At 46.8% G+C, this 24,581-nt stretch overlaps 2 protein-coding genes across 2 annotated transcripts; one reads left to right on the top strand and one right to left on the bottom strand.

Moving 5' to 3' along the window:
• Positions 1-11,047: 11,047 nt before the first annotated feature.
• On the bottom strand, positions 11,048-11,467 carry LOC141027011 (uncharacterized). The gene has a single exon (XM_073503923.1). It carries the CDS (start codon positions 11,465-11,467, stop codon positions 11,048-11,050), a length of 420 nt encoding a protein of 139 aa, XP_073360024.1.
• A 4,784-nt stretch (positions 11,468-16,251) lies between these two features.
• LOC109785820 (momilactone A synthase) lies at positions 16,252-19,206 on the top strand. The gene is made up of 3 exons (XM_020344409.4): positions 16,252-16,375; positions 16,634-16,708; positions 18,298-19,206. The coding sequence occupies exons 1-3, from the start codon at positions 16,347-16,349 to the stop codon at positions 19,109-19,111; spliced, it is 918 nt and encodes a 305-aa protein (XP_020199998.1). The 5' UTR covers positions 16,252-16,346; the 3' UTR covers positions 19,112-19,206.
• The last annotated feature ends 5,375 nt before the right edge of the window (positions 19,207-24,581 follow it).

The following is a 24,581-nucleotide window of genomic DNA, read 5'->3' as shown; positions in this document are numbered from 1 at the left end:
TCCCATCCGGACACGGGTGCAGTCTTCGGTGTTTGCATCTTCACAGCCCATCAGTCCGGCCCATGGCTAATAGGCCGGACGTCCGAGGAGCCCTTAGTCTAGGACTCCCTCAATATCCCTGGACAAATGTCAATCAACATAACAGGGACTAGTCTGAAGAAGAAGCTCAGCGGTGCATTCGAGCAAGACATGATGTCAGCTATAGTTGTGTTGTTCAATGTGGTAGACCACAAGGCGTGTGAGCATCCTTCTCGCTTGTGCAATCATCATTTCCTTCCTCAAGAGTTCATGGTAAGTACTTCATCTAACAAAAAAGATACACGTATACCTTGGCATGGTCAAAACAATTGAAGAACGGAACTTTCTTTTAGGACTTATGCGATCATTACATAGGAAACCCACCTCTGGAAGCCATAGGGCACTTCTCTAGGGGTCCAAGTGTACCATAGAAGGTCCGGGACTGCAAAGAGGTATCTTGCTATATACCAACAATATATACACATGGTTTTCTATGCCTCATTTACTGATGGAATTAAAACTATAAAAATGTAGCGTTCTTTCATAACAATTCGTTTCCCATATCAGGTGGTTGTGATACGGCGTGACAATCTCAATTTGGTCTGCTATATACCAGGTGGTTGGTCAGAGCTATGGTGTCAAAATTACCATTCCCTACAGGGGTCATACACATGCAGTGTTGTATTTGTTCCATTAATATTGTAAGTGTAGCAGACCAAATTGAGATTGTCATGCCGTATCACAACCACCTGATATGGGAAACAAATTGTTATGAAAGAACACTACACATTTTTCTTAGTTTTATTTCCATTAGTAAATGAGGCACAAAAAACAATGTGTATGTATTGAGTATATAGCAAGATATCTCTTTGCAGTCCTGGACCTTGTATGGTACACTTGGACCTTGGAGAAGTGCCATATGGCTTCCAGAGGTGGGGTTCCTTTGTAATGATCGCATAAGTCCTAAAAGAAAGTTTCGTTCTTTACTTGTTTCAACCACGCCAAAGTATACGTGTATCTTTTTTATTAGATGAAGTACTTACCATGAACTCTTGAGGAAGGAAATGATTATTGCACAAGCGAGAAAGATGCTACATGCCTTGCGGTCTACCTCATTGAACAACACAACTATAGCTGACATCACGTCTTGCTCGAATGCGTCGCGCAGCTGCTTCTTCAGACTAGTCCCTGTTATGTTGATTGGCATTTGTCCAGGGATGTAGATTAAGTTCCTGCATGAAACGGGGTAGTTGAAAACTGTCTTGACAAACTGTCTTGAAAGGGTACATGCCAAATGAAATTAAGGGAAAAAGAAATAATTTACCTTGACAATATTTCTTTTCCAGCAATGTACAGTAACCACTGGTAGACCATCCTAGCACGGTCCTGCTGATTTTGAAGTGTCTTTTCAATCATTTCTCCAAGATTTGATGGACCAGCTTCCATCTGTCCAGTTGTTCGTTAATTCATCAAAAAGTCAGACGTTAAAATACTTTTTTAAAGTTATTAATTGGCAATCTAGCAGGCCGCTAGAACACTCACCGGCAGTGTTCGCCACTAGCACATTGCGTATGTGGTCGAAGATTCTCTGGCCCATATTGTTTTGCCCAGCAGCAGCCATTGATATCATAGTGAGCACATTAGCTTCATTTTGAAAGCAAACTCTATCAACATTTATTTACTTTAAAAACGAGTAGAAATGAATAACAAGCCGGCTAATCAGTAGTATATCTTACATGGTATGTTTGGTATGAATTGTGCTAGGTCTGGTTCATTGTTCGCATTAGGTGGAGCCATAGCATGCGGTGTTGCAACAACAACATTTCCTGGTTTGTTAGGAGCTGCAACTGATCCTTCTGCCCGATAGTGGCATAACGAATTTTAACCTCTTGGACAAATTCAATGCTTGGTGGGCCTAAAACAAGACGTTGTGCATTATCAGTAATAATTATTAGTTTTCTGAAAGATCCAACTACACTATTATAGTTATGAACCTTGGGACAGTGGATTGGTGGCCGCGGCTTTGGCGTGTTTCGTTTGCTAGAGTTCTTCAGATGTTCCCGCTCTAGTGGTCTTCGTGGTGGTGGCCGGAGATGGTGGCAATGATCGGTGTTGCTTTGCCGACGAGGTAGCCGTGTTGCCGTCCTCTACTCGGCAATTTGTTGTTCGAGTCCACCCGGGCTCATGGGTTCTTTTTGACGGAATGAGAGGGTAGAACGAGAGGGCAGGGGAGCCTCTTCGAAGGTGGAGAGGGATGGCAGAACAACGGTGTGGGATTTGACGACGCGTGGTCATCCTCCGGCGGCGGGCTGGTCCACTATCGTGAGGGCATGACCAAGAATTACCGGCGTCCTCGATGTCCTAGCTTGTTGTAGGTGTAGTTAGGGCATGTAGTTTTTTGGTAGCATCTTGTATCTTTCTGCAACCTATATTTTCTTCTTAAAGAAATGTCTTACATTTATGGGACAGAGGGAGTAATATATAGCAGGGGGGGGACCCTTTGTCGTCGAACAAATTTACTACCACCAGCTGTTACCCTATATTAAAAATCCATTATGAATGATATGTGAGCTGATTCTTTTGATAGAAAATAATACCACATTGTCACTGTACTCCATGAAAAGGACTAGATAAAACTTCATAACTATCAAACAAAAGTAATCAAAAGCCCAAAAATTGCAAAACAAATCCAGGCGAAATTTTGTATCCTTAGATAAACTGATATGGACGACTACAGAGATTTCATTTTTTTTTAATCCAATTAATAAGGATGGTCAGATAAGTTAGAGAAAAATATTTGCATCATGCATGAAGGCAAAAAATAAAATTGAACAATCCATGAACATAGAGATTCACATAAACACAATACAAACAGAGTACACAAAACACACTAGCAAATCATCAACAAACCCAAGTGCTGCCGTTAAAACATAAATGCAGGAGTCTTTTCATCAACCATAAGAACGCCACCGAAAATAGTGGACTGGAAATGGTTATTCATACCAACAAAAAGCCAAAACAACATGTATATAGGTTGGTCCTGTAACTGGTGTCAAAAGTAACCACCTCACCAAAATGTGCATAATCTAGCCGGGTTTTACCGTTACACCATATTTCTGTTTTGACCCTACTTTCACCGTCTACTTGCATGGAAACTTTAAATTCCAGATCTTTGGCACTCATATCCTGAACTATACTAGTCGTTTTGGCCATGTAATCGGCGATAGAATCATGAGCTATGCTTGCACACAGTGTTCTCAATGTCTGCTTCCTAAAAGGCACACCTAGAGAAGAACCATGACCTGACCCTAATATGTTGTATATCTGGCCAATCCTAATGTTGTTCTCCCTGAGATTACGAATAAAATCCTTTGCTAAAGGGCTTATGACGCTATGTGATTTCCATTGTTTTTTCTCGCCAAAAATCACAGATAGTGGGTGATTGTGCTTGTTAATGAAAATGGTCACATACCTTCCATGGTCGTCAGTTCGATGTAGTCTTATACGGGCTTCACAATCAGTGTGGCATGATGTTGTGTTATGCCCTTCTTCTTGGCCCTGTGATAATCATAGAGACACAGAGTCATAGGCAAAAAAAAGTATGTTTCGTTAAACTGTCTGAGATCATACAAAATAATAAGTTTAAGATGATGCATACCACGCACTGGCAAACGATGTCCTGCATTGCTCCATATTTTTTCCTGCTAGTGCTACTCTTTCCATAGCGAATAGCAAAACCTCACTCCCAAGAGAAGATGTTGTAGAAATCGTAAGCTTCATCCTTTGAATAAAAACTATGTATTAATTTCAAAAAATATTCAAGCATTTCAAAAACTATGTTTGTGACATTTAAAAAAATTGTTTATACAACATATAAAAATGATCGCACAGTTAAAAAAATGGCTTCATATAATTAAAAAAGCCAATATGTATTTGAAAAATGTTTAACATGTATTCAAAACAAATGTCCACAACATGTATTTAAAAAATTATCCATGTTTTGGGAAACTATTAATCATGTATATTTACATGCATATAAAAATGTACCATGTTTATAAAATAGACATCAAAACATATAATTCAAATAATTGTTAATCATGAATTTTAAAAATGTTAAATGTGTACAAAAAATTAATGCTGGTGCATACGAAAATGAATATACAATGTGTACGAAAGTGTAGACATGTGTTAAAGAACAAGTAAACTAAGAAATAAAACCATTCAAAATAAAAGAAAACCCCTGCAAAGAGTGAAAACCTGATAAAAAAATCACACAGAAAAGAAACTTCTGCAGCTGCACTTTAATTGTCAGCCTAATAGCATGCAAGCCAGAGATGAACCGAATGTATATCTTGCACCGGGCGAGACAAAGCTCCCGTAATTTTATTGCGGAATCGACCGAGGCATGGAGTGTTCGAGTGCACGCACGGCAAGTCTTTCTCTTGCCTTAAGTGAAATTGAACCTAACGTCGCCGCTGGCTCTCATCGACGGGGGCCATAACCACAGGCGCGACGCTAGTTTCCATTCATTTTTCTTTTACTTGATAATATTTTTGTCCAAATTTGGACATATTCAAGATACTTATACTTCAAATATCAGTTTACTTAAATGTTTAAAAATGTCCATCATAATTTAAAAATATTTTTGCAGTTTTTTTTAAAAAAAATTGATCTAAAAGGTTCACGTGTTTCAAACAAGTGTTTGTGGCATTCTTAAAAAATTGTTTATACAATGTAAATTATGATCACGTGATTTAAAAAATAGGTTTTATACCGTCCAAAACATGTTCATGACATTTTAGAAAATGTTCACGCATTTCCATATTATGTATGTGACATTTAAAAATATAAAATATGTAAAATATGTTCACGTCATTCTACAATTTTTTCATAGCATTGTTCAATGTATATTTGAAAAATATTTAACATGTATGTGAATTAAAATTTTCATCATGTATTTGAAAAATATTCACGTATATCAAAAATGTTCTGTGTGTATACGAAAAAATGTACAATATGTATTAAAAAAAGACGTGTATTTGTAGAAAAGAAAAGGAAAAAACAAAAGAAAAACCTAGAAAGCCGATACTAAAGAAACACACAAAAGGAGAAAAACCGTGCAGAAGGTTCTAAAACTGATTTATACTGGTGATAGAACCTTCCCAGAACTGTGTGATTGTGTCGGCAAACTAAGGGAAACCCCTTGAGCCAGCTGGCCAGCCCCATGCGGTAGCTGGCAATCTAATCCTGCCCTCACATCTCCTTACTTGGCTGCTTCCTCTGCAGTCCCTGTGAGGCGGTGACCGCCCCATTCGTCCAGTCCAGATCTTGAGGAGAGAAGCAACCCCAGCCCAATTCAGCCTCAGCAGCTCACACACAAAGCAGAGGTATCCCTATTGGTTATCAAAATCACACCTTCTCTTGCTAGCAAAATGCTCTGTTTGATACTTTGATGCCTTGATTGAAAATTTGAAATTCAATGTTATTTCCTTATCTTAGTTTTATATATTCGCCGTCATTTAATTGTTGAAACCAATTTAGTAACTTTTGTATCTATATAATTTTACAGGAAGACAAAATACGAACAAGATCATGACATGGTTCTTTTGGGCGGTATTTTTGTGGCCCTTAAAGCATCTACAACCGGACGCCCCACTCTCAAACGCCCGGGCAGGCGAGCCGGTCTCTGGCCGATAAAAGAACCCGATCCACCCGGTTACCTCAAACCGGCCTCAAACGCCCGGGCTAACCAGCACCCCTCATGTCCAACCCAAATGTAGGGCGAATATGAGGCAGCCGGGCGTGCTCGGACGCGTCCGCCACGTCCACCCGGCCCACCGCGACCATACAAAATCCCCATCGAATCGAACTCTAGCCTCACTGCGCTCCACTCCACTCTACTCCACTTTTCTCCAATCTGTCAACTCCCAAGCACCGGCCACCATGTCCAGCACCGGTAGCCACTCTGACCGCTTCGCCGACAATGATTGGTACGCGTTCCTCCATGATGATGCCGAAGATGAGGACAAGCTGGCCCTCCGCATCGCTCTGGAGCGCTCGCTCGTGGACACGGGCGCCAGCTCCGGTTTAGGTGCGACGTTGCCTGTCGCCTGCGGCCGTAGCGTTGACGCTGGCGCCGGCCCTTCCCGCCCCGCGCGTGGATCTATGAGGACAGCTCAATCAGCGCCGCCCGTCTGTCGGCCTCCTTCCTCTCCGGCTACTGCTTCGTGCCGGCAGCGGTGGGTTCTAGTGCCCGCTCAGCCGGCGCCGCGGATGCATACTCTGGAATCGGAGCTGCGCGCCGCCCGCCGCGAGAGGCAAAGGGACAGGGAGATGGCGGCCACGTTGAACGCGGCACCACAGTCCTCCCGCTGCCACCGCATGATGTCGGTGGTGCCCGGCGATGATGAGCAGCTCCTCCAGTTGGTGTTCCGTCGGTCACTTACAACAGCGGAGATAGACGCCCAGAGGATCAACGCTAAGGTGCTTCGGCTCAGCATTGAGCAGTCCAAGCGAGAGGCGACGGAGGCAACGGCGGAGGCGGCGGGAGTGGCAAAGCTCAAGCGAAAGTAGGCCTGCATCATCCGACGCTTGAAGGGCTACATCGTCATCTCCTACACCTCCTGCTCCGAATGCGACGACAACGACGGCTCCGACGATGACCCACCTCCTACCGTAGACTCCTACAGCAGCGCCGTCGACCGGAAGGGTAAAGGGCTAATGAGGAAGTGGTGAAGCTCGGCCCTCTCTCCGTTTATATAATCTAGCTCCTACTATCTAGTTAGAATTTGCGCGCGTTTTAACTGTGTTCACTTTTGGTGGTGTTTTTATGTGAATTATGTCTGTTTTCTGTTAAATTTGGCCGTTTGGTGATCTACATAGTATGTTGCATGATTTTGTATGGATATAGGGTGCCAGATATAAGATACGCGGATGTGGACGCGCCGATTTTTGGGTCTGCCCGATCATTGCCGCGGACACGTCCAGGCGCGCCCGCGGGCGTATAGGATGCTGGATTTGGCAAGTCCGACTGTAAATGCCCATGGAGCATCTATAATCGATCCCTTATAGTTTATGTAGAGAATGGTTTGGTGCATCGATAATTGATTGATCGTGCACTAGGCACATATATATAGGTACAAGTGGTGCGACCAGTATCTTGTCTCCTAAGATACACGTACATACAGAGGGAGACAGACACTACAGGTACTGCATACGAAACCCAGACCTACGTACATGTACACATGTTCAACACCCCCCCCCCCCCCCGCAGTCGAAGCGTCGCCGGTGACGCAGAGACTGTACAGAAAACCCTCAAATGTCGAGGTGGGTAGTCCCTTCGTCATAACATCGGCGAACTGCTGATCGGTGGGCACATGTAGATCTCGAACACGACCAAGTGCGACGTGCTCCCTGACGAAGTGAATGTCGAGCTCAATATGCTTCGTCCGTCGATGATGGACAGGGTTGGCAGCGAGGTACACCGTGGAGACGTTGTCACAGTAGACAAGCATCGCCTTGGTAACCTCATATAGCAATCCTGAAGTAGCTGTCGTAGCCAAGAGCACTCCGCGACGGCGTTGGCCACAACCCTGTACTCAGCCTCGGCGCTCGATCGTGAGACCGTGGGTTGTCATTTAGACGACCACGAAATCAGAGAGGGCCCGAGGTAGACGCAGTAGCCGGAAGTAGAGCAGCGAGTGTCGGGACACCCAGCCCAGTCGGTGTCGGAGTAGGCGACCAGGTTGGTGTCGGGTGATGCCGTCAGGGTGAGACCCATAGCTGTGGTGCCACGTATGTATCGGAGAATACGTTTCACCAGAGCCCAATGAGTGTCGCGAGGAGCATGCATGTGAAGGCACACCTGTTGGACAGTGTACTGAATGTCCGGACGTGTCAGAGTGAGGTATTGAAGAGCACCGACGATGGAGCGGTAGAAGGGAGCATCAGACACCGGAGAACCCTCGACGGCGGACATCTTAGCCTTCGTGTCGACAGGCGTAGGAGCAGGTTTGCAGTTAAGCATGCCGGCTCTCTCCACAAGCTCGTAGGCATACTTCTGCTGATGCAGGAAGAAGCCAGTGGCCCGGCGAACAACCTCGATGCCGAGGAAGTACTGGAGAGCCCCCAAGTCCTTGAGGGCGAACTCGAAGCCGAGGCGAGCTGTGATCTGCTGAAGCAGCGCTGGCGAGGACGCAGTCAGGATGATGTCGTGGACGTAGAGGAGGAGGTACGCGGTGGCGGTGCCCTAGTGATAAACAAACAGGGAGGCATCAGACCGTGTGGACCGGTACCCTTGCTGCTGAAGGAAGGCCGCGATCCGCTGGTACCAGGCTCGAGGTGCCTGCTTCAACCCGTAGAGAGAACGGGAGAGCAAGCACACGTGGTCCGGATGGTCGGTGTCGACGAAACCAGTAGGCTGCTGACAGAACACCTACTCGTCGAGGTGACCATGCAGAAAAGCATTGGACACGTCAAGCTGGTGAATGGGCCAGGCGCGAGAAACAGCGAGCTGGAGAACAGCGCGAATCGTGCCCGGTTTGACAACCGTGGTGAAGGTGTCGGTGAAGTCCACGCCGGCGCGCTGGCGAAAGCCGCGCACGACCCATCGTGCCTTGTAGCGCTCAAGGGAACCGTCGGGGCGAGTCTTGTGGCAGAAGACCCACTTGCCAGTGATGACGTTGGCACGGGGAGGCCGCGGGACAAGCTGCCACGTACGGTTGCGCTGCAGGGCGTCGAACTCCTCACGCATCGCAGCAAGCCAGTTCGGATCCCGAAGGGCTGCGCGAACGGAGGTGGGGAGCGGGGAGGGGGCCGAGGTGGACGCGGCACACGCGTACTCATCGGAGGTGTAGCGCGTGCTAGGACGAAACGTCCTAGTCCGAGCCCGAGTGATCACACCGGTGAGAGGTGCGGTGGCAGCCGGCAAAGACGAGATGGGGACTGGCGAGGATGAGCTCGAGCCGGTCTCCGGAGCGGCCGAAGGGGCCGGGGCATGGGGGGGTCCGGCGGGGCCGCGGCGCCAGGGGCAGCCGAGGGGGCGGCCGGGGAGGCGCCAGGGGCCGCGGCGACGGGGGCCGCCGAGGTGGCCGCGGCGATGGGGGCTGCCGGCGCCGGGAACGCGCGCAGGGCCAAGCCCGGTGCATGGCGGGGCGGTTCGCCGGAGGTGGAGGTAGGGGCGAACCGCGCCACGGGGGACGCCGAGGGTGATGGTACCTGCTGAAACGGGAACACCAGCTCATCAAAGTACATGTGTCGCGAGGTGAAAACGCGGTGGGACACTGGATCATAGCACCGGTAACCTTTGGTGTTGGGAGGATAACCAAGGAGGATGCAAGGAAGCGACCGGGGAGCGCGTTTGTGAGGTGCAGTGGACGCGGTGCTAGGATAACAGAGACACCCGAAAATGCGAAGACTATCATAAGATGGAACCGCACCGAAGAGGAGCTGGTGAGGAGTGTAGTTCCAGCATGGACGACACGGGCGAATGTTTATGAGGAGGCTGGCGGTCGCGAGCGCGTCCGGCCAGAACCGAGGAGGCACGTACGAGGGGAAGAGCAACGTGCGGACACAGTCATTAAGAGTGCGAATGACGCGCTCGGCGCGACCATTCTGTTGTGACATGTAGGGGCAAGTGAGGCGAAAGATGGTACCGTGCGACACAAGAAGATTGCGGACAGTGACATTGTCAAACTCCTTTCCGTTGCCAGTTCGCAAGGCAAGAATAGGACGACCGAACTGTGTGGTGACATATGAATAAAAAGCTGTGAGTGTGGCGAGAGCGTCGGACTTGCGACGGAGAGGAAATGTCCACACATAGTGAGAGAAATCGTCCAAAATCACCAAATAGTATAAGTAACCCGTGTTGCTCGCAACTGGGGACATCCAAACATCACTATGCAATAACTGAAATGGAAAAGTGGAAATGTTTGTAGACTCGCTAAAGGGAAGACGAACGTGCTTGCCAAGTTGGCAAGCCTCACAAGAGTGGTCGTCAACCTTATTACATGAGAAAGAAAAACTCTGAAGAATCTGACGCATAACGGTGGAGTTGGGATGGCCGAGGCGGGCGTGCCAAAGATCGACACTAGCAGCGAAGGCGGCGGGACGACGGGTGGTGGTGGTGCCGGAGGGATGCACCGGGTAAAGCTTGTCCGGTCTGTCACATCGGTGGAGTACCATCCGTGTACGGGTGTCCTTCACAGAAAAGCCGATATCGTCAAATTCAACAGTGATACGGTTCTCACGAGCAAGGCGACGAACGGAAACAACATTGGTAACTAAGTTAGGAGACACAAGAACATTAGACATGTTAACGGGAGTAGAAGTAGAAGGAAAAGACGTATGACAGACATGTGTAATGGGAATGGAGGAACCGTTACCAAGAGTGATGCGAGTGGCAGTATGAACATGAGTGGCGGATGTGAGGTTACCGGGATGAGCAGTCATGTGAGTGGTGGCGGCCGAGTCAATGTACCAGTCACCGCCGCCACCATAGGAGCTCGGTGCCGGGGCGGAGTGCAGAGCAGCGAGAAGTGTCGGGTCCCACGGCGGCGGCACCTGGGGAGGGAGAAACCCTCCATAAGCGCCGTAGGCGGGCGCGGGCGCGGCGCCGTAGCCGCTGTAGGGGGGCGGCGTTCTGCGCGGTGAAGAGCGCCTGGTGGCTCGCCGGCCGAGGCCCAAGGATGCCTGGAGCGGGAGCCCGAGGAACCGGCATCGAGTACGCGTGGACGACGCCCCTCCACGGGTTGGTGCCGTAAGTCCAGGGCGGGGTGGCCTGTTGCTGCTGCTGACGAGGGCCCCCCCTTGCGCCTGTTTGCGACCGCCTCCGTGACGGTTGCCACGGCGCCCGCCACCCTGCTGCGGCTGCTGGGGGGCGGGGGGCGTGGGCGGGAGGGGGTAAAACCCCAGAGGCATGGGGGCGTCGGCTGGTGACGGGGCGCAGGCGCGGGCGGGGCGGCCGGTGGAGGGGCACCACGTGAGGTGTCGGCGGCGAGGGCGTCGTGCTGCACGCGCTTCTTGACCCCCTTCATCCGGCGCTCCTCCAACCGCAAGTATGCCATAACTTGGGGAAGGAGGGCTCCGGTATGAGGGAGAGGTTGGAGGCGGCGTTACCGAAGTCCTCGTTGAGACCGGCGGTGAGCGTACTGAGGAGAAGGTCGTCATCAACCTTGGCGCCAATGTCACGGAGCTCATCCGCCAACGTCTTCAGGAGGCGGCAGTAGTCATCGATAGACTGATCATCCTGATGACAGTCAAAAAATTCCTGCTGCAGAAACACGCGACGCTGAAGCTTGTTGTCGGTGAAGAGGCCGTTGAGCTTGACCCACACGGCGCGTGCGTCATCACCATCGCTCACGACTGTGTGAAACAGGTCCTTCGAGATGGTGATGAAGAACCAACGGATGAGCGTGGCATCGATCGCGGTCCACTCGGAGTCGCCCACCATGGTGCGGGAGTCGACGGAGCCGTCGACGTGATCCACAAGGTTGTTCTCGCGGAAGAGCAGCGCGAAGTACGTCTTTCACGTGAAGTACGTGGCGTCGGTGGCATCGAGGACGACGGGGACGCAGTCGTGGATGTTGATGTCACGGATGTCAGCGGGGTCCGGCCCGGCGAAGGGGTTGTAGGAGGAGGAGCCGGAGGAAGTCACAGCGGCTCGGCGGTGGTGCGACGCGGCGATGCAGACAAGCAGCAGCGGCGAGGGAAACTGGCTAGCGGCGCGGCTGATGCGATCGAGCGGTGCGGGAGCTGGCGAGCGGCGCGGGCGTGGTAGCTAGTCGGGCGGCGCGGACGTGGCAGATAGCGAGCGGGGGCACGGGCGGGCGTACGGCGCGGCTAGCGAGGCGTACGGCGGGATCGGGATCGAGAGGAATCGGGATCGAGCGGGCGTACGGCGCGGCTAGCAAGGCTGGCGGCTAGCGAGACCAGGCGGGATCGGGCGGGTGGCCAGCGGGATCGAGCGCGGCGCGGGAGGGGAAGCGCGGCGCGGCGAGGCAGCGGCAACATGGGGCGGCGGCTAGGGTTAGGCGGAAGCGGGAGAGGATCGACTTGCGATAGATACCATATAGAGAATGGTTTGGTGCATCGATAATTGATTGATCGTGCACTAGGCACATATATATAGATACGAGGGGTGCGACCAGTATCTTGTCTCCTAAGATACACGTACATACAGGGGGAGACAGACACTACGTACATGTATTGTATACGAAACCCAGACCTACGTACATGTACACATGTTCAACAGTTTAGCCCCTCAAACAACCCCTTAAATCTTAACTCCTTATATTTGCTCCGCTAAAATAAAGCAGTTTGTAGTCGAGCCCCTAAACTTAGCTCCTTATATAGCTTACATTTGACTCAGGCATTTCGTCAAACACGTGCGATGCAGCACACGTAACACACGTACAAGCTAGAACGATGCTCTCCATGGCGGCCGGCGTTACCGGTCACCAAGCTAACTCCTCGGCGCCGACTCATGCGAGCGTTGGCCCAGGTGCTCCCGTGGCTGGCGTACTTGGCAGGGCTCGAGTTGGTCGGGTCATCACGGTCGGAGCGCGCCATCTACCTCACCGAGTTCATGTGCGGGGAGAAGGTGCGCGTGCTGCCGGGCTGCAACCACGTGTTCCACGCCCTCTGCATCGACCGATGGCTGGCAGCGCCGCCAACGTACGTGCCGCACGTGCAGGCAGGCGCCATTCGCCGAGCCCAACAAGAGCTTCGTGAGCGCGGGCTCTGCATGACAGGTGCTCGTTGTCACGGTGGTGCGAGTGATAGCACACAAGGCGCGAGGGGACACGTGTAGAGATTTAGCGCGCGTATGAAGTGGTTGGTTGCTGCCATCAACGAAGCCGTCGTTCCTGCTATTCCCAAACCCCACGTGTTGATGGAGAGGGCCGGGATGGACGTTTCGCATGGCGGGGCGAAAAGTAAAATTGCACGGTTGCGCTAGAGTACCGGCAAAGGTGGTCTCTAATGGGGATTTCCCATCTTCATATTTCACTCTCTCTCTCTCTTCAGCAGTTTTTTTTTTTGTCCTCCTCCTTCTTCTTCTTCCACAAATACTTGTCATAACTTAACTTAAGATAGCTGACCACACATGTCATGTGGTACTCTCTTCAGCAGTTGGCCGCACTAGTGTACAGTGTGGTAGGATCATTTTTTTTCTCTCACACAATAAATCCAACCACTTCTTACTCCTTAGATAGTTTAAAACATCCATATCTTTTAAACCATATATTCGCATTTGAAACTTTTTTTATATTTAAACTCCTTGCGCCAAAACCTTTAAAACGAGACCAATCTTGGATATTTTTTGACCACATTTAAATTCGGAACGTATATTTCACATGTCAAAATAATCAGTATCACCATGATACATTACAATTTCACTTTCTGTAGTGACTATTGCACAATTCAGAACCTACATTTCACTTTTCACCAGCTTGCTTCACAAAGAGAACACCTATATTTAAATTGCACACTTTTCAAATAACATATTTCACTCTTCTAAAATAAACTATTACACATGTTCAAATAATCAGTTTCACAAACGATACAATAGAATTTCACTTTCTGTAGTTACTCTTTCATAATTCAGAACCTACATCGCACTTCACACCGGCTTAGTTCACGAAAAGCACATTTATTTCAGTTACATGTTTTAAAAAAAAACATATTTTACTCTTTTGAGATAATCAGTTTCACATTTATAAATTGTAATTTCACATTTTGTGGTTCACAATTCAGGACCTGCATTTTTTACATTTCACTGCCACGTTTCACAAAAATCACATCTATGTTGCACATTTTTGAAAAAAAAACAACATATTTCACTATTTAAAAAATCAGTTTCACATCATTACATTATAATTTCACTCTTTGTGTTTAAAAAGTGTGAAAAATTGTCATTCACAAATGTACAATTAAAAAGATGTGATTTTTGTGAACCAAGCCAATAACACATTTGCGAACTGTGAAATAATAACTACAGAAAGTGAAATTCTAATGTATGATTGTGAACCTAGTTATATGAAAATGTGAAACAGTGTATTTCAAAAGTGTGAAAATGTGCCATTTCCCTAATGTACAATCTTTTGATCTTTCGAAATAAACTATTACACATTTTGAATAATCAGATTCACAAGTTGACATTTCCATTCTATATTTGGGTTAAACAGGTTTCTAGTTAAATAGGTTGGTTTCACATATTTCCACTGAAATAGGGGTTTTCCATATTTTTCTAGTGAAATAGGTTTGTTTCACATATGGAATGTGAAATGTCGAAAATTTAAAATGTTTGAAATGTATCCATGATTCATCTAGTTTCAAAGGTCTTGGTGCGAGGAGTTCAAATATATAAGTTATTTCAAAAATAAACTTATAGTTTAAATAATATGGACGATTTAATTGAGCTAAGATTAAATAAAAGGATGGATTTATCCGTGAGAGAAGAGAGAGAGAGAGAGAGAGAGAGAGAGAGAGAGAGGGGCTGTCACATGCTGCCATCACTGCCATCTCTGTCGTATGAAGGACAGTAGTGGGGGCCAATAGTTGTATTAGGCATGGTATTGAATATGTATAGAAAAAAAGGAGAAGTGATAGTTGTCCACAGCGCAAATCTTAAAGCAACTGATGAATGGTGAGATGGTTGCCGGTAGGTACCGGAACCGCTCAAAAAGAGTTTGCACATGGCGGGGACCTTCGGGGCATCACCAGAGAAGGGGACGAGGGCTAGGGGTTGTGCTGACGTGGACGTGGGCCGAGACAATGCCGAGCAAATGGAAATTATTTTCAGAACAAGTCGCGGATGGGTATATTTGAGGATCTGAAGCCATGATGAATAAACTTTTACTCGTCTAAAGGGGATAAGGGATCAGCTAGGTCCGGTTTTACCCCTCCATACCGGTTAGAGATGTAAAAATTCGGTTTTGAGGGATTGGCTAGGTCCTATTTAACCCCTCCAAACCGGTTAGAGGAGTAAAATTTCGGTTTTAAGGGATCGGCCAGGTCCAGTTTAACCCCTCCAGACCGTTAGAGGAGTAAATAATCGGTTTTGAGGGATCGTCTAGGTCCGTTTTAACCCCTCCAAACCGGTTAGAGGAGTAAAGAATCGGTTTCGAGGGATCGGCTGGGTCCGGTTGAATCCGTCCAAAACGGTTGCAAGGAGTCAAAATTCGGTTTTGAGGGATTGGGTAGAGATTCTCTTAGTTTCTCATCCGGAGTGTTATCTAATCCTGGCTCCGCCACTGTCTTGAGGCGAGGCTACCTTCCATCTTGTACTCGGTGGGATAAAGCTTTTGCGCGCACGTACCCAGCCACGCACCAGTGCACTACTCACCACGACAGATGCATGGAACCTTAGCAATTGTTCTGCAACTTTGAATTTTGTACGTAGATATTTAAAGTGGCAATTTCATGTTGTCAATTACAGATTAGAGAAAAAAATCAAGGTACTTGGCACCTGCAGTAGCTTCGTTTCAAGTACTTGCGAAAGTGGCAATGTTTTACATCGCCTAAAAATAGTATTATGCATTGTTATTTTGTGTGAACCTTTACATAAAATATCTGATTTATTTAGCAAGGCAGGGCCAAAGCATCTTTCTAGATAGTCCCCAATTGAAGACCGGCCTTAGTACACATTGGTAGGGATTAATTGTTTCATTATGAGCGTATTTGCTTCACTGTTCAGAACTACTCCTTTCGTCTCACAATATAAGATCGTTTTTCAAGCTATGTTAGCTTGAGGAACGATCTTATATCATGGGCGGGACAGAGGGAGTATAACTAGTGATGAGTGGACCCATCATGGTTTCATCAATCGCCAACAACTCTTCCACGCATCTAGCTGGCAAGGTGTGGCAACACCAAATTCATAACTGAACTCTTAACGAAAAGTTTCTAAATTCACACACTGACATTTATATGAAGAGCCGGTACCCATATTTTATACGAGTAGTACTATTATTAATTTGGCTGTCCCTTGACCACCTTCTTGCTAAACCAACATGCATTTTGTTTATTTCTTAGGCCTCTCACAATGCTCCACACGTTGGGTGGCCTACACTGACCCAAAAGACAGTGAGGGCGTGTAGGAAATTGCAGAGTACTGTACTCTTAAATTGTCCTCATAATGGTGAGATAATTAAGGTTGTTGGCTGCAAGGGGATGGGACAGGACAGGAGCTCCTCCGCTGTCTCTTTTACTCTATTTAAGCAGCTCCAAGCACACCACCATCCTTTCACACCCACACAAAGCAGAGCAAGTGAGCAACCCCTTCCCTCTCTCTCTACCCCAAGATCCAAGAACACAAGACGAAGGTGAAGATGATGCTCCGGCTCGTCCGTGAAGCTAGGTACTTCATTTGATTCTCCTCACTTCACTTCTCTCCCTGTCTCAAAAGGCCTCTGTTGTGACATATATGAGGTTTTTCTTACTGTTATATGCTCATATGCATGTATATATATGTGCCTTCTTCTGATTAGATTTGTTGGATCTTGCATTCTTGACTTTAGTAGTCGTGCATATATGACATGCACACCAGAAAGAATTAGTTCTAGGTTGTGGAATTATGATATGTAGAATGTTAACTTCCTCTTTTCTTCGCTTTTAGGAGGGCGGCGGCTTCCTCGGAGTTGGTCGACAGGGCAGGCGCCAGGCGGTGGCTATCGACGGCAATGAAGGGAAGGTAAGAGTAAGAAAAACACTAGCTGCATTCATTAGATTTACTCCTGCTTGGTGATCAGACAGGAGATCATGCACATACGGTGGATCTCTCCGTTGAGACTTGAGAGGGTGGGTGCTTAGAGTAGTTTCATCATGAGAGAGAGAGAGAGAGAGAGAGAGAGAGAGAGAGAGAGAGAGAGAGTTGGAAGCTGGGCATGTGCATGAATGTTTGGTGGCGAGTTGGAAGCTCGGCAGCTTCCAAGAACAGTGCACTACTGTTCCCAAAAAGCGAAGCCGGCAGGGGACAGTGCCAAGAGCTTTCACCGGTAGCAAGAATCTTTATGTTAAATTATGCGCGCGAATGCTGGATTTTGTAGTCGTATGACCCAACACCTTTTCCCTTAGATAATCCTACCTTTTTTTGCATGCATGCTGATCACTTTCTCAGACAGATCACGATTGTCCGTGTCCTCTTTTTCCTTCTTTTCTTCACTGTTTGACTCTTTGCATATCAAATCGGATTTCATCCTATAATTTGTTGTTCGGAATCATCCTAGTTGTTGTAAAAGATGCCTAATTCGGAAAAAGAAGAAGGATTGCAGCTTCTTTTCTTTACTATATGCCCTGGTGCTTGTAAGCATGCACGCTATATTTCTCTTCGTAGCCTACATACATTCTATCGATTTTACCCTGGTACATCATGTTAATTTTATTCATAGTTTTAAAAATCGAACCGACGACCAAACTAGTGTAGCTGTCGATTCATGTTTTCCCTTTCCGATAGGTGGGTTTTTTTGGATTCAATATCATTAGGAAAACGTACAAATACAGTTATTTTTTTAATTGGACAAATACAGTCAAATATGTTTTTTAGGGAAATACAGTCAAATATGTGTGTGCGCAAGAAGACAAGCTAGCCCAACTGGCCACTATGCTGAACTAAAAGTCCAATTGGTCCCATTCACGCCACCTAATTTTAGCACCATTTATAGGACCCCCAGCAGCGTGCCGTAGAGCCGTCTGGTTCGAGCTCCCTTGTTTTCACAAGCTCTTTTAAAAATTGATTGTCTTACCGGAAATTTTTGGGCTGGCCTCCTTGTCCCGGTCTGTAAAGAATCTGAAAAGGCGCAAGTTTTGGCTTTTTTCCATTCAAACCGAAGGTCTGGTCTGGCTCTTAAAAGTATGTTTTCATGTCCATCCCACTTCCCATTTAGTAGAAGGTTATAGTTGATACACGGAATTATTGTGCACACGACAAACAATATGAACAATATGCTGCCATTTGTTGCGATGCATGGACATGTTGATTGGCTTGTCATCCAAAAATCGTCTCCACGCTATCGTGTGCATAGCAGTGCTCGTTTCAGTGCTTGCAGTCGTTGCTAGATGGTCTACGGATCTGGATGTAATTTTTATTATTTTTAGTATTCGTTGAACTATCAGTCGTTGATTGGCTTGTCCAAAAATCGTCTCCATGCTATCTGGAAGTTCTTCTCGCAAAAAAAAACATAAACTCTAGTCTCCAGAACTTTTCAATCAGTCCCCAAGAAAACATGCAAATTTCATCTCGTTTTTTTAGTCTAACATGCAATTCCATCTAATTTTGTGCAGGCTGGAGGGAAAGACTGCACTGATAACCGGAGGAGCAAGTGGGCTCGGTAAGGCCACAGCCCATGAGTTCATCCAAGAGGGCGCATGCGTAGTTCTCGCCGACATCAATTCCCAGCTGGGCCTCCAAACAGCCGAGGAACTCGGCCCGCAGGCCCACTTCATCCACTGCGATGTCGTCCTCGAGGACAGCGTCGCCGAAGCCGTGGACGCCGCCGTCGCGATGCACGGCCGGCTCGACGTCATGTTCAACAGTGCTGGCGTCGTGGGATCCCTCTCCGGCACGTCGGAGATGGCAACCCTGGACCTGGACCAGTTCGACGACATCATGCGAGTGAACCTGCGCGGCACTCTGGCTGGGATCAAGCACGCGACGCGCGTCATGGCGCCGGCGGGCTCCGGCTCCATACTCTGCATGGGCAGCATCAGTGGTATCATGGGGAGCCTCGGCTCGTACCCCTACTCGCTTTCCAAGCTCGCCATCGCCGGCATCGTCAGGACAGCCGCCGCGGAGCTCGCCCGTCACGGCGTCCGCGTCAACTGCATTTCGCCACACGCCGTCGCGACGCCGATGGTGGTGCGGCAGTTCTCGCAGATGCTCCAGGGCGCCGACGAGGCCACGGTGACGGCCATCATCCGGAGCCTCGGCGAGCTCAAGGGCGCCGCGTGCGAGGCGGTGGACGTGGCCAGGGCTGCCGTCTACCTCGCCTCCGACGACGGCAAGTACGTGTCCGGCCAGAACCTGGTTGTGGACGGTGGGTTCACCACCTACAAGTATATGAACGTGCCGTTCCCCAAGCCGCAGGATAGTGAGTGAGTGAGGGCTTTTGTTCTTTGGTGTAGAGGTGTTGTGATTTTTGTGGTTTCAAGTGTGGAGTGACGATTAATCCCAAGTGTCGACTGTTTATTTAACTGCGGCTCTGTCATAGATATTTTTTCAGACCAAGTATCTTTTCTTTTTATCAATTTGTTTTAAAAAATATATATTAATATCGCGAAGATATCAATTACACCCAACCTCTGCACCAACAAGAAGTCATAAAGACATCCAGGATGCACACAGCCCGAAAAGAAAAGAAATGAAATGAAAAAAAAAGACCTCGCCACAGTGACCAACTCCTCTCAACAGCAGCTCACGAACCACCACCAATGATAACACCCGGAAAACATAAAAGGTCTCCAAAAGCGACGCCTTCAAGAAGGAAACAGTGCACAAGCGCCGTCGTCGCCCGATCCAAGATCATAGGTTTTCACCCTGGAGAAAGACCGAGCTCTCAAAATAATACCTTCAACAAGGCAATTGCCATGCACAAACCACTGAAGGCCAAACCTTAGGTTTTCAGCCCAAAAGTCACGACTCGGCACCCGAGGAGCACCACCAAAAAAATGAAATCCTCCAGTGTTGTCGCCCCCACTTGACACTCCTGCTACTGAAAGTTATCAAACACCTGGCTGACTCCATCGCCTTGAAGGCCCCGTCCGCCTTACTGATCCTCCGATCTCAGCCATCAAGACTTTCTTCGCTGTTTTCTGTGCCATGGAAATCGAAACGCCGACATGTCCCATGGTGTAAACAAATAGCAGAGCTTCGCGCCACACCCTCCTAGAGGCACATAGGCTGATATGGACGCAAACGACCGGATACTATCCGACTCAGATATCCTTGGGCAATATCTCCGGCAGTAGTACCGGAACACGTCAACGGCCAGATCGAGGAGGACCGATCAAGCAGAACGTTGACGTGATGCAATAAGAGCACAAGGCCGCCACCACACCGCTGCCTCCACCAAGCCGACGTCACAGCGGAGGACACCGGCCACACTATACACAGCCCGCGGCTCTAGGCGCCAGATCTAACGAAAACGGCGACGACCGGCCCGTCATCACGCCGCTTCGGCCCGCCCCGCACTCCAGCGCAGCACTCGAGCGGCAGCAGTACGGTGCGCAGACGAGGAGGCAGGCCACCGGCCCGACCTGCCGGAATCGAGCAGCCGCCCAAAACATTGCCGCCGCCATCGCCAAGGGAGACTCCGCCGTGCCCGAGGACACCCCCACGATGCGAGCAAAGTCCCCACCGCCGCCGTCGGCTGCAGCGGCTTCGCCCTGCAACTTCCTCCGGCAGCGGCGGAGAGGAGGATTGATTTTTTGGTGGCGGCGGCGCTAGGGATTCACGATCCGCCCGTGTAATCCGCACGGGAGCGACGCGGGGGACGTGGGCCTCGTGGCCACGTTCAAACTTGTTATATGATCGCCCTTTTTTTTATCAAATATGAACGAGTGTGCATATCATCTATTATAGAAGAAAAAGAGGGAAGAGCCCCACCACAGTAGAGTTTACATGACGATATTACATGCAAGACTCAACCACTCCACGAAAAACGGAACTAACTAGACTACTCGCTAGACTCCCACCGTCTAACTACCACTAGGAAAGACTCGAGCTCACCATGCAGAATACCCACTTGGTTCCATACAATGCACTCACTCACAAAACCTCGTAAGACCTGCTGCACACAAGGCGTTGCACCATCAAAGACGATGGCATTCCGGTGCTTCCATAGCACCGACATGACTAGGATCCTGATAGCACGAATCGTCTTCGTCTGTAGCCCAAACTGTCCTTGCCTAGCCTCAAGAGATTCATCAACCATGGGGGCACACCTTGCACCGATCCCAAAGCAGTGAAAACCTTGGTCCATACCTCTCTGCCAAACACACGGCAATAAGGTGACTAATGTTCTCGTCATGCTGGTCACAGAACGGGCAGCCGACTTGGTGCGGAAGTCCCCGTTGCCCTACCAGTCAGAAGTCCAGCATCTGTCTTTGAATGCAAGCCACGTGAAGAACCTGCAACATAATGGCGCCCGGGAACTCCAAGAGAATGCCGTGGTAGGTGAGACCTCCATCGTCGCAAACTTGGCCGCATAAGTCGACCTAGCCGAGAATTGTACATGTTTCTCATGACTTAGTACGCCCTTCATTGTTCAGACTAGCTAGAACTTATTTAATTTCATGAAGATAAAGATTGGAGAACTGGAGCGGATTGTTTTCCTTGTTTCAAATGTAAAAAATAACATTGCACTTCTACAAACAATTAATTACATTGCTACTTCGCTCTTTATTGTAGATTAAAGTGAGTTGCACAACTCCGCTCCTCATCGTGGAAATGATGGTGCTTACTTAAAGTATAGACACCCATGTATGTATACCTTTCTCAGGAATATCTTGAAATTAGCAGATTTAGTATTTTTTCCATGTATGTATACGTTTCTCCGGAAACATTTTGACCTCCTCGCTGTGTGTATCGATCTACCTTAAAGAAACTAAGTTAATGAATATTAAAATTTTAATTATATCTAAATAAAATAAAATTACATATTTCCCTCCCAACATATGACATTTCACAACACTACATACTAATAATGGTAGGTGTTACAGTTGTTTGGTCATAGAGTTGGAAGCTGGGCATGTGCATCAATGTTTGGTGGCCAGTTGGAAGCTCCGCAGCTTCCAAGAACAGTGCACTACTGTTTCCAAAAAGCGAAGCCAGCACGCGACAGTGCCAAGAGCTTTCACCAGTAGCAAGAATCTTTATGTTAAACTAAGCACGCGAATGCTGGATTTTGTAGTCATCTGACCCAACACCTTTTCCCTTAGAAAATCGCACCTTTTTTTGCATGCATGCTGAGTAAAGATCACAATCTTGATGTGACCTACCTCTTTCTTTTCTTCACTATTGTAGTCCTTGCATATACTACTTTGGATGTCATCCTAGTTGTTGTAAAAAAAGGTAGGTTCTTTTCTGTATAGATTATGTCCTGATACTTATAAGCATGCATGCTGTTTCTCTTATTAGATTACATACATTCTATTGATTTTACACTATCACTTCACATTCTCTTTCTTAAAAAATTAAGCTATATTTTACAACAACTCAGTCTCCCCAAATTTTTACTTAGTCCCAATGCTAGAGGTATAATTCGGTTCATTAGAGGTACAATTGGGTTTAGTTAAAGATAAGAAGGGATAGAGACAGAATTGATTTAATCATGCATTATCTATCCTGTACTTTAAGTCTCAACCCCATCGTACACTATATATACCCGTCACGAGGGTCAGATCAATACAAACAATAGAACACAACAAGAAATAATTTATCAATTCCATAATTTTCACTTCGTACTCCTCTATTCACAGGAAACATGCGGACACTATGAGTCAATAGAAAATGTCCTTTATCAAAAATTCTGAAACACCTAATTTTGTGCAGGCTGAAGGAAAAGATTACGTTTACTCACAGGAGGCGCAAGCGGGCTCGGTCAAGCCATGACCCACCAGTTTATCCAAGAGATTCTCGCCGACCACCAGAGCTATTTCTCGCCTTAGCGAGACGGTAGGTTGTCTCGCTATAGGTGAGCGCAAGCCGGCCGACCCTTTTAGTGCAGTCTTCTCGTTTGCTGCAGTCGCTCGCTATAGGTTCGCTTTAGGTCTGGTTTTCCTCATATTTTTCTTTTTCTTTGGTTCTTTTTGTTTTTTCACCAGCTTTCTTTTTTGTTCATTATATCTTCTGTTTTCTTTTGTTTTTCACTGGTTTTTTGTTTTTTTCTCAGTTTCACTAGTTTTTCTTCTTCTTTGTTTTTCTTGGTATCTTTTCGTCGATTTTCATTATTTTTCTTTGGTTTCCTTTGTTTCTCTTACATTTTCACCATTTTAATCCTGATTTCTTTGGGTTTTTTCTTTATCTTGTTATGTGTTTTTCTTTATGGTTTTCGTTCGTTGTTAAAACCTTTGTTTATTGTTTCCAGTTCATTGGTTTATTTTATATTTTTCATTAGTTTTCTTTGTATTCTATTTTTCTTTGTCAAATTTCATCTTTTTTAATTTTATTTTACTTATAGAACATGAAGTTTTATCAAATACATCAATTAATTTTTTTAAATACATACTTTTTATGTGTGCATTTTTGCATATACATTGTATATTTTTAGTATACATCAAAAAATTTATATATATATGACTTTAGCATTTCATATACATGTTTAACATTTTTAAAATACAAGATTAATATATTAAAAAATATTCCACTGTCTAATTTTCTCATATACATTCTACATTTTTTTATACATCAGGAATATTTTCTATATACACATTCTAACACTTTTCTAATACATAATTAACATTTTCTAAAAATATAATTTTTATGTCTAATTTTCTCATGCACATTCTACATTTTTTGTATACATCAGGAACATTTTCTATATTAACATTTAACATTTTTAAATACATGATTCATTTTTCAAAAATATATTAACTTTATGTCTACTTTTCCATGCGCATTCTACATATTTGCTATACATTAGGACCATTTTTTACATGTTTACCATTTTAAAATATATGATTAACATTTTTTATACATTTTTTGTATACATCATAAATATTTTTATATATGTTGAACATTTTCAAAACACAGAATTCACATTTTTCTAAATACATGATTAACATTTTAAAAAACATATTTTTTGTGTCTACTTTTCCATACGCATTTTTCTTTATACATGAGAAACATTTTTATACACAATTAACATTTTTCATTTTATTATGTGAAGTGATTTTCATAAGGGCGGTGCTACGCGTCGGCAGACATATCTTTTTAAAAGATCCGCCACCTCGGCAGCCGTTGATTTATCGCCATCCTACAGCCTACCCCTTTCTTCACCATTGCAACAAAGGCTTATAGAATCCTTGGCAGTAGAACTTCTGTTACAGAAATAATTGCAACAGAGGTTGTGTTACAGAACCCTTAGCAAAAAAACATGTCTTAGCTTTTTTTTGCAACATAGATTGTTGCAGGAGGCCTTTTGCAACAAGGATGATGTAGCCGAAATTTATTGCAATGAAATATGACGTCGCAGCAACACCATCGTCGTTGTCGTCGCCCTTTGCAACTCCGTCGTTTGTTGCAGAAACTCATCGGCGCGTGGCCGCACGGCCTGGGTGGCACATGCGGACTCTGCTGCACACATGAAGGCGAGGTAGTTCAAGCAGAGGTCGGTGCGGGGTCACGACACTCGCGGACGCGAGACAGAGACGATGTGCGCAGTGGCGGCAAGCTCCCGGCAGCGATGCGATGGAGGTCGAAGACCCGCGGCAGAATTTGGTAGTGGAGGTCAGTCATGACAGCGGTTGTTTCTGGATCCATACCTAGTTGAGTCGAGAAGACCGCCATTGTCGGAGACCTGGTCGCCGTCACCACCGCAGGGGGGGGGGGGGGGGTTGCTTTCGGTCAT

Source organism: Aegilops tauschii, chromosome 1 (assembly GCF_002575655.3).
Source record: "Aegilops tauschii subsp. strangulata cultivar AL8/78 chromosome 1, Aet v6.0, whole genome shotgun sequence".
In the NCBI taxonomy this organism is placed as follows: Eukaryota; Viridiplantae; Streptophyta; class Magnoliopsida; order Poales; family Poaceae; genus Aegilops; species Aegilops tauschii.
Note: the sequence above shows the minus strand (reverse complement) of the source record. Positions and strands in the feature narration are given on the sequence as shown.

Bases quoted from the DNA above. Each gene is read 5' to 3' on its own strand.
- LOC141027011 (XM_073503923.1), bottom strand. From the start codon at position 11,467: ATGGTGGGCGACTCCGAGTGGACCGCGATCGATGCCACGCTCATCCGT.
- LOC109785820 (XM_020344409.4), top strand. From the start codon at position 16,347: ATGATGCTCCGGCTCGTCCGTGAAGCTAG. The intron at 16,376-16,633 runs GTACTTCATTTG...CTTCGCTTTTAG, and splicing joins CGGCTCGTCCGTGAAGCTAG to GAGGGCGGCGGCTTCCTCGG. The intron at 16,709-18,297 runs GTAAGAGTAAGA...AATTTTGTGCAG, and splicing joins TCGACGGCAATGAAGGGAAG to GCTGGAGGGAAAGACTGCAC.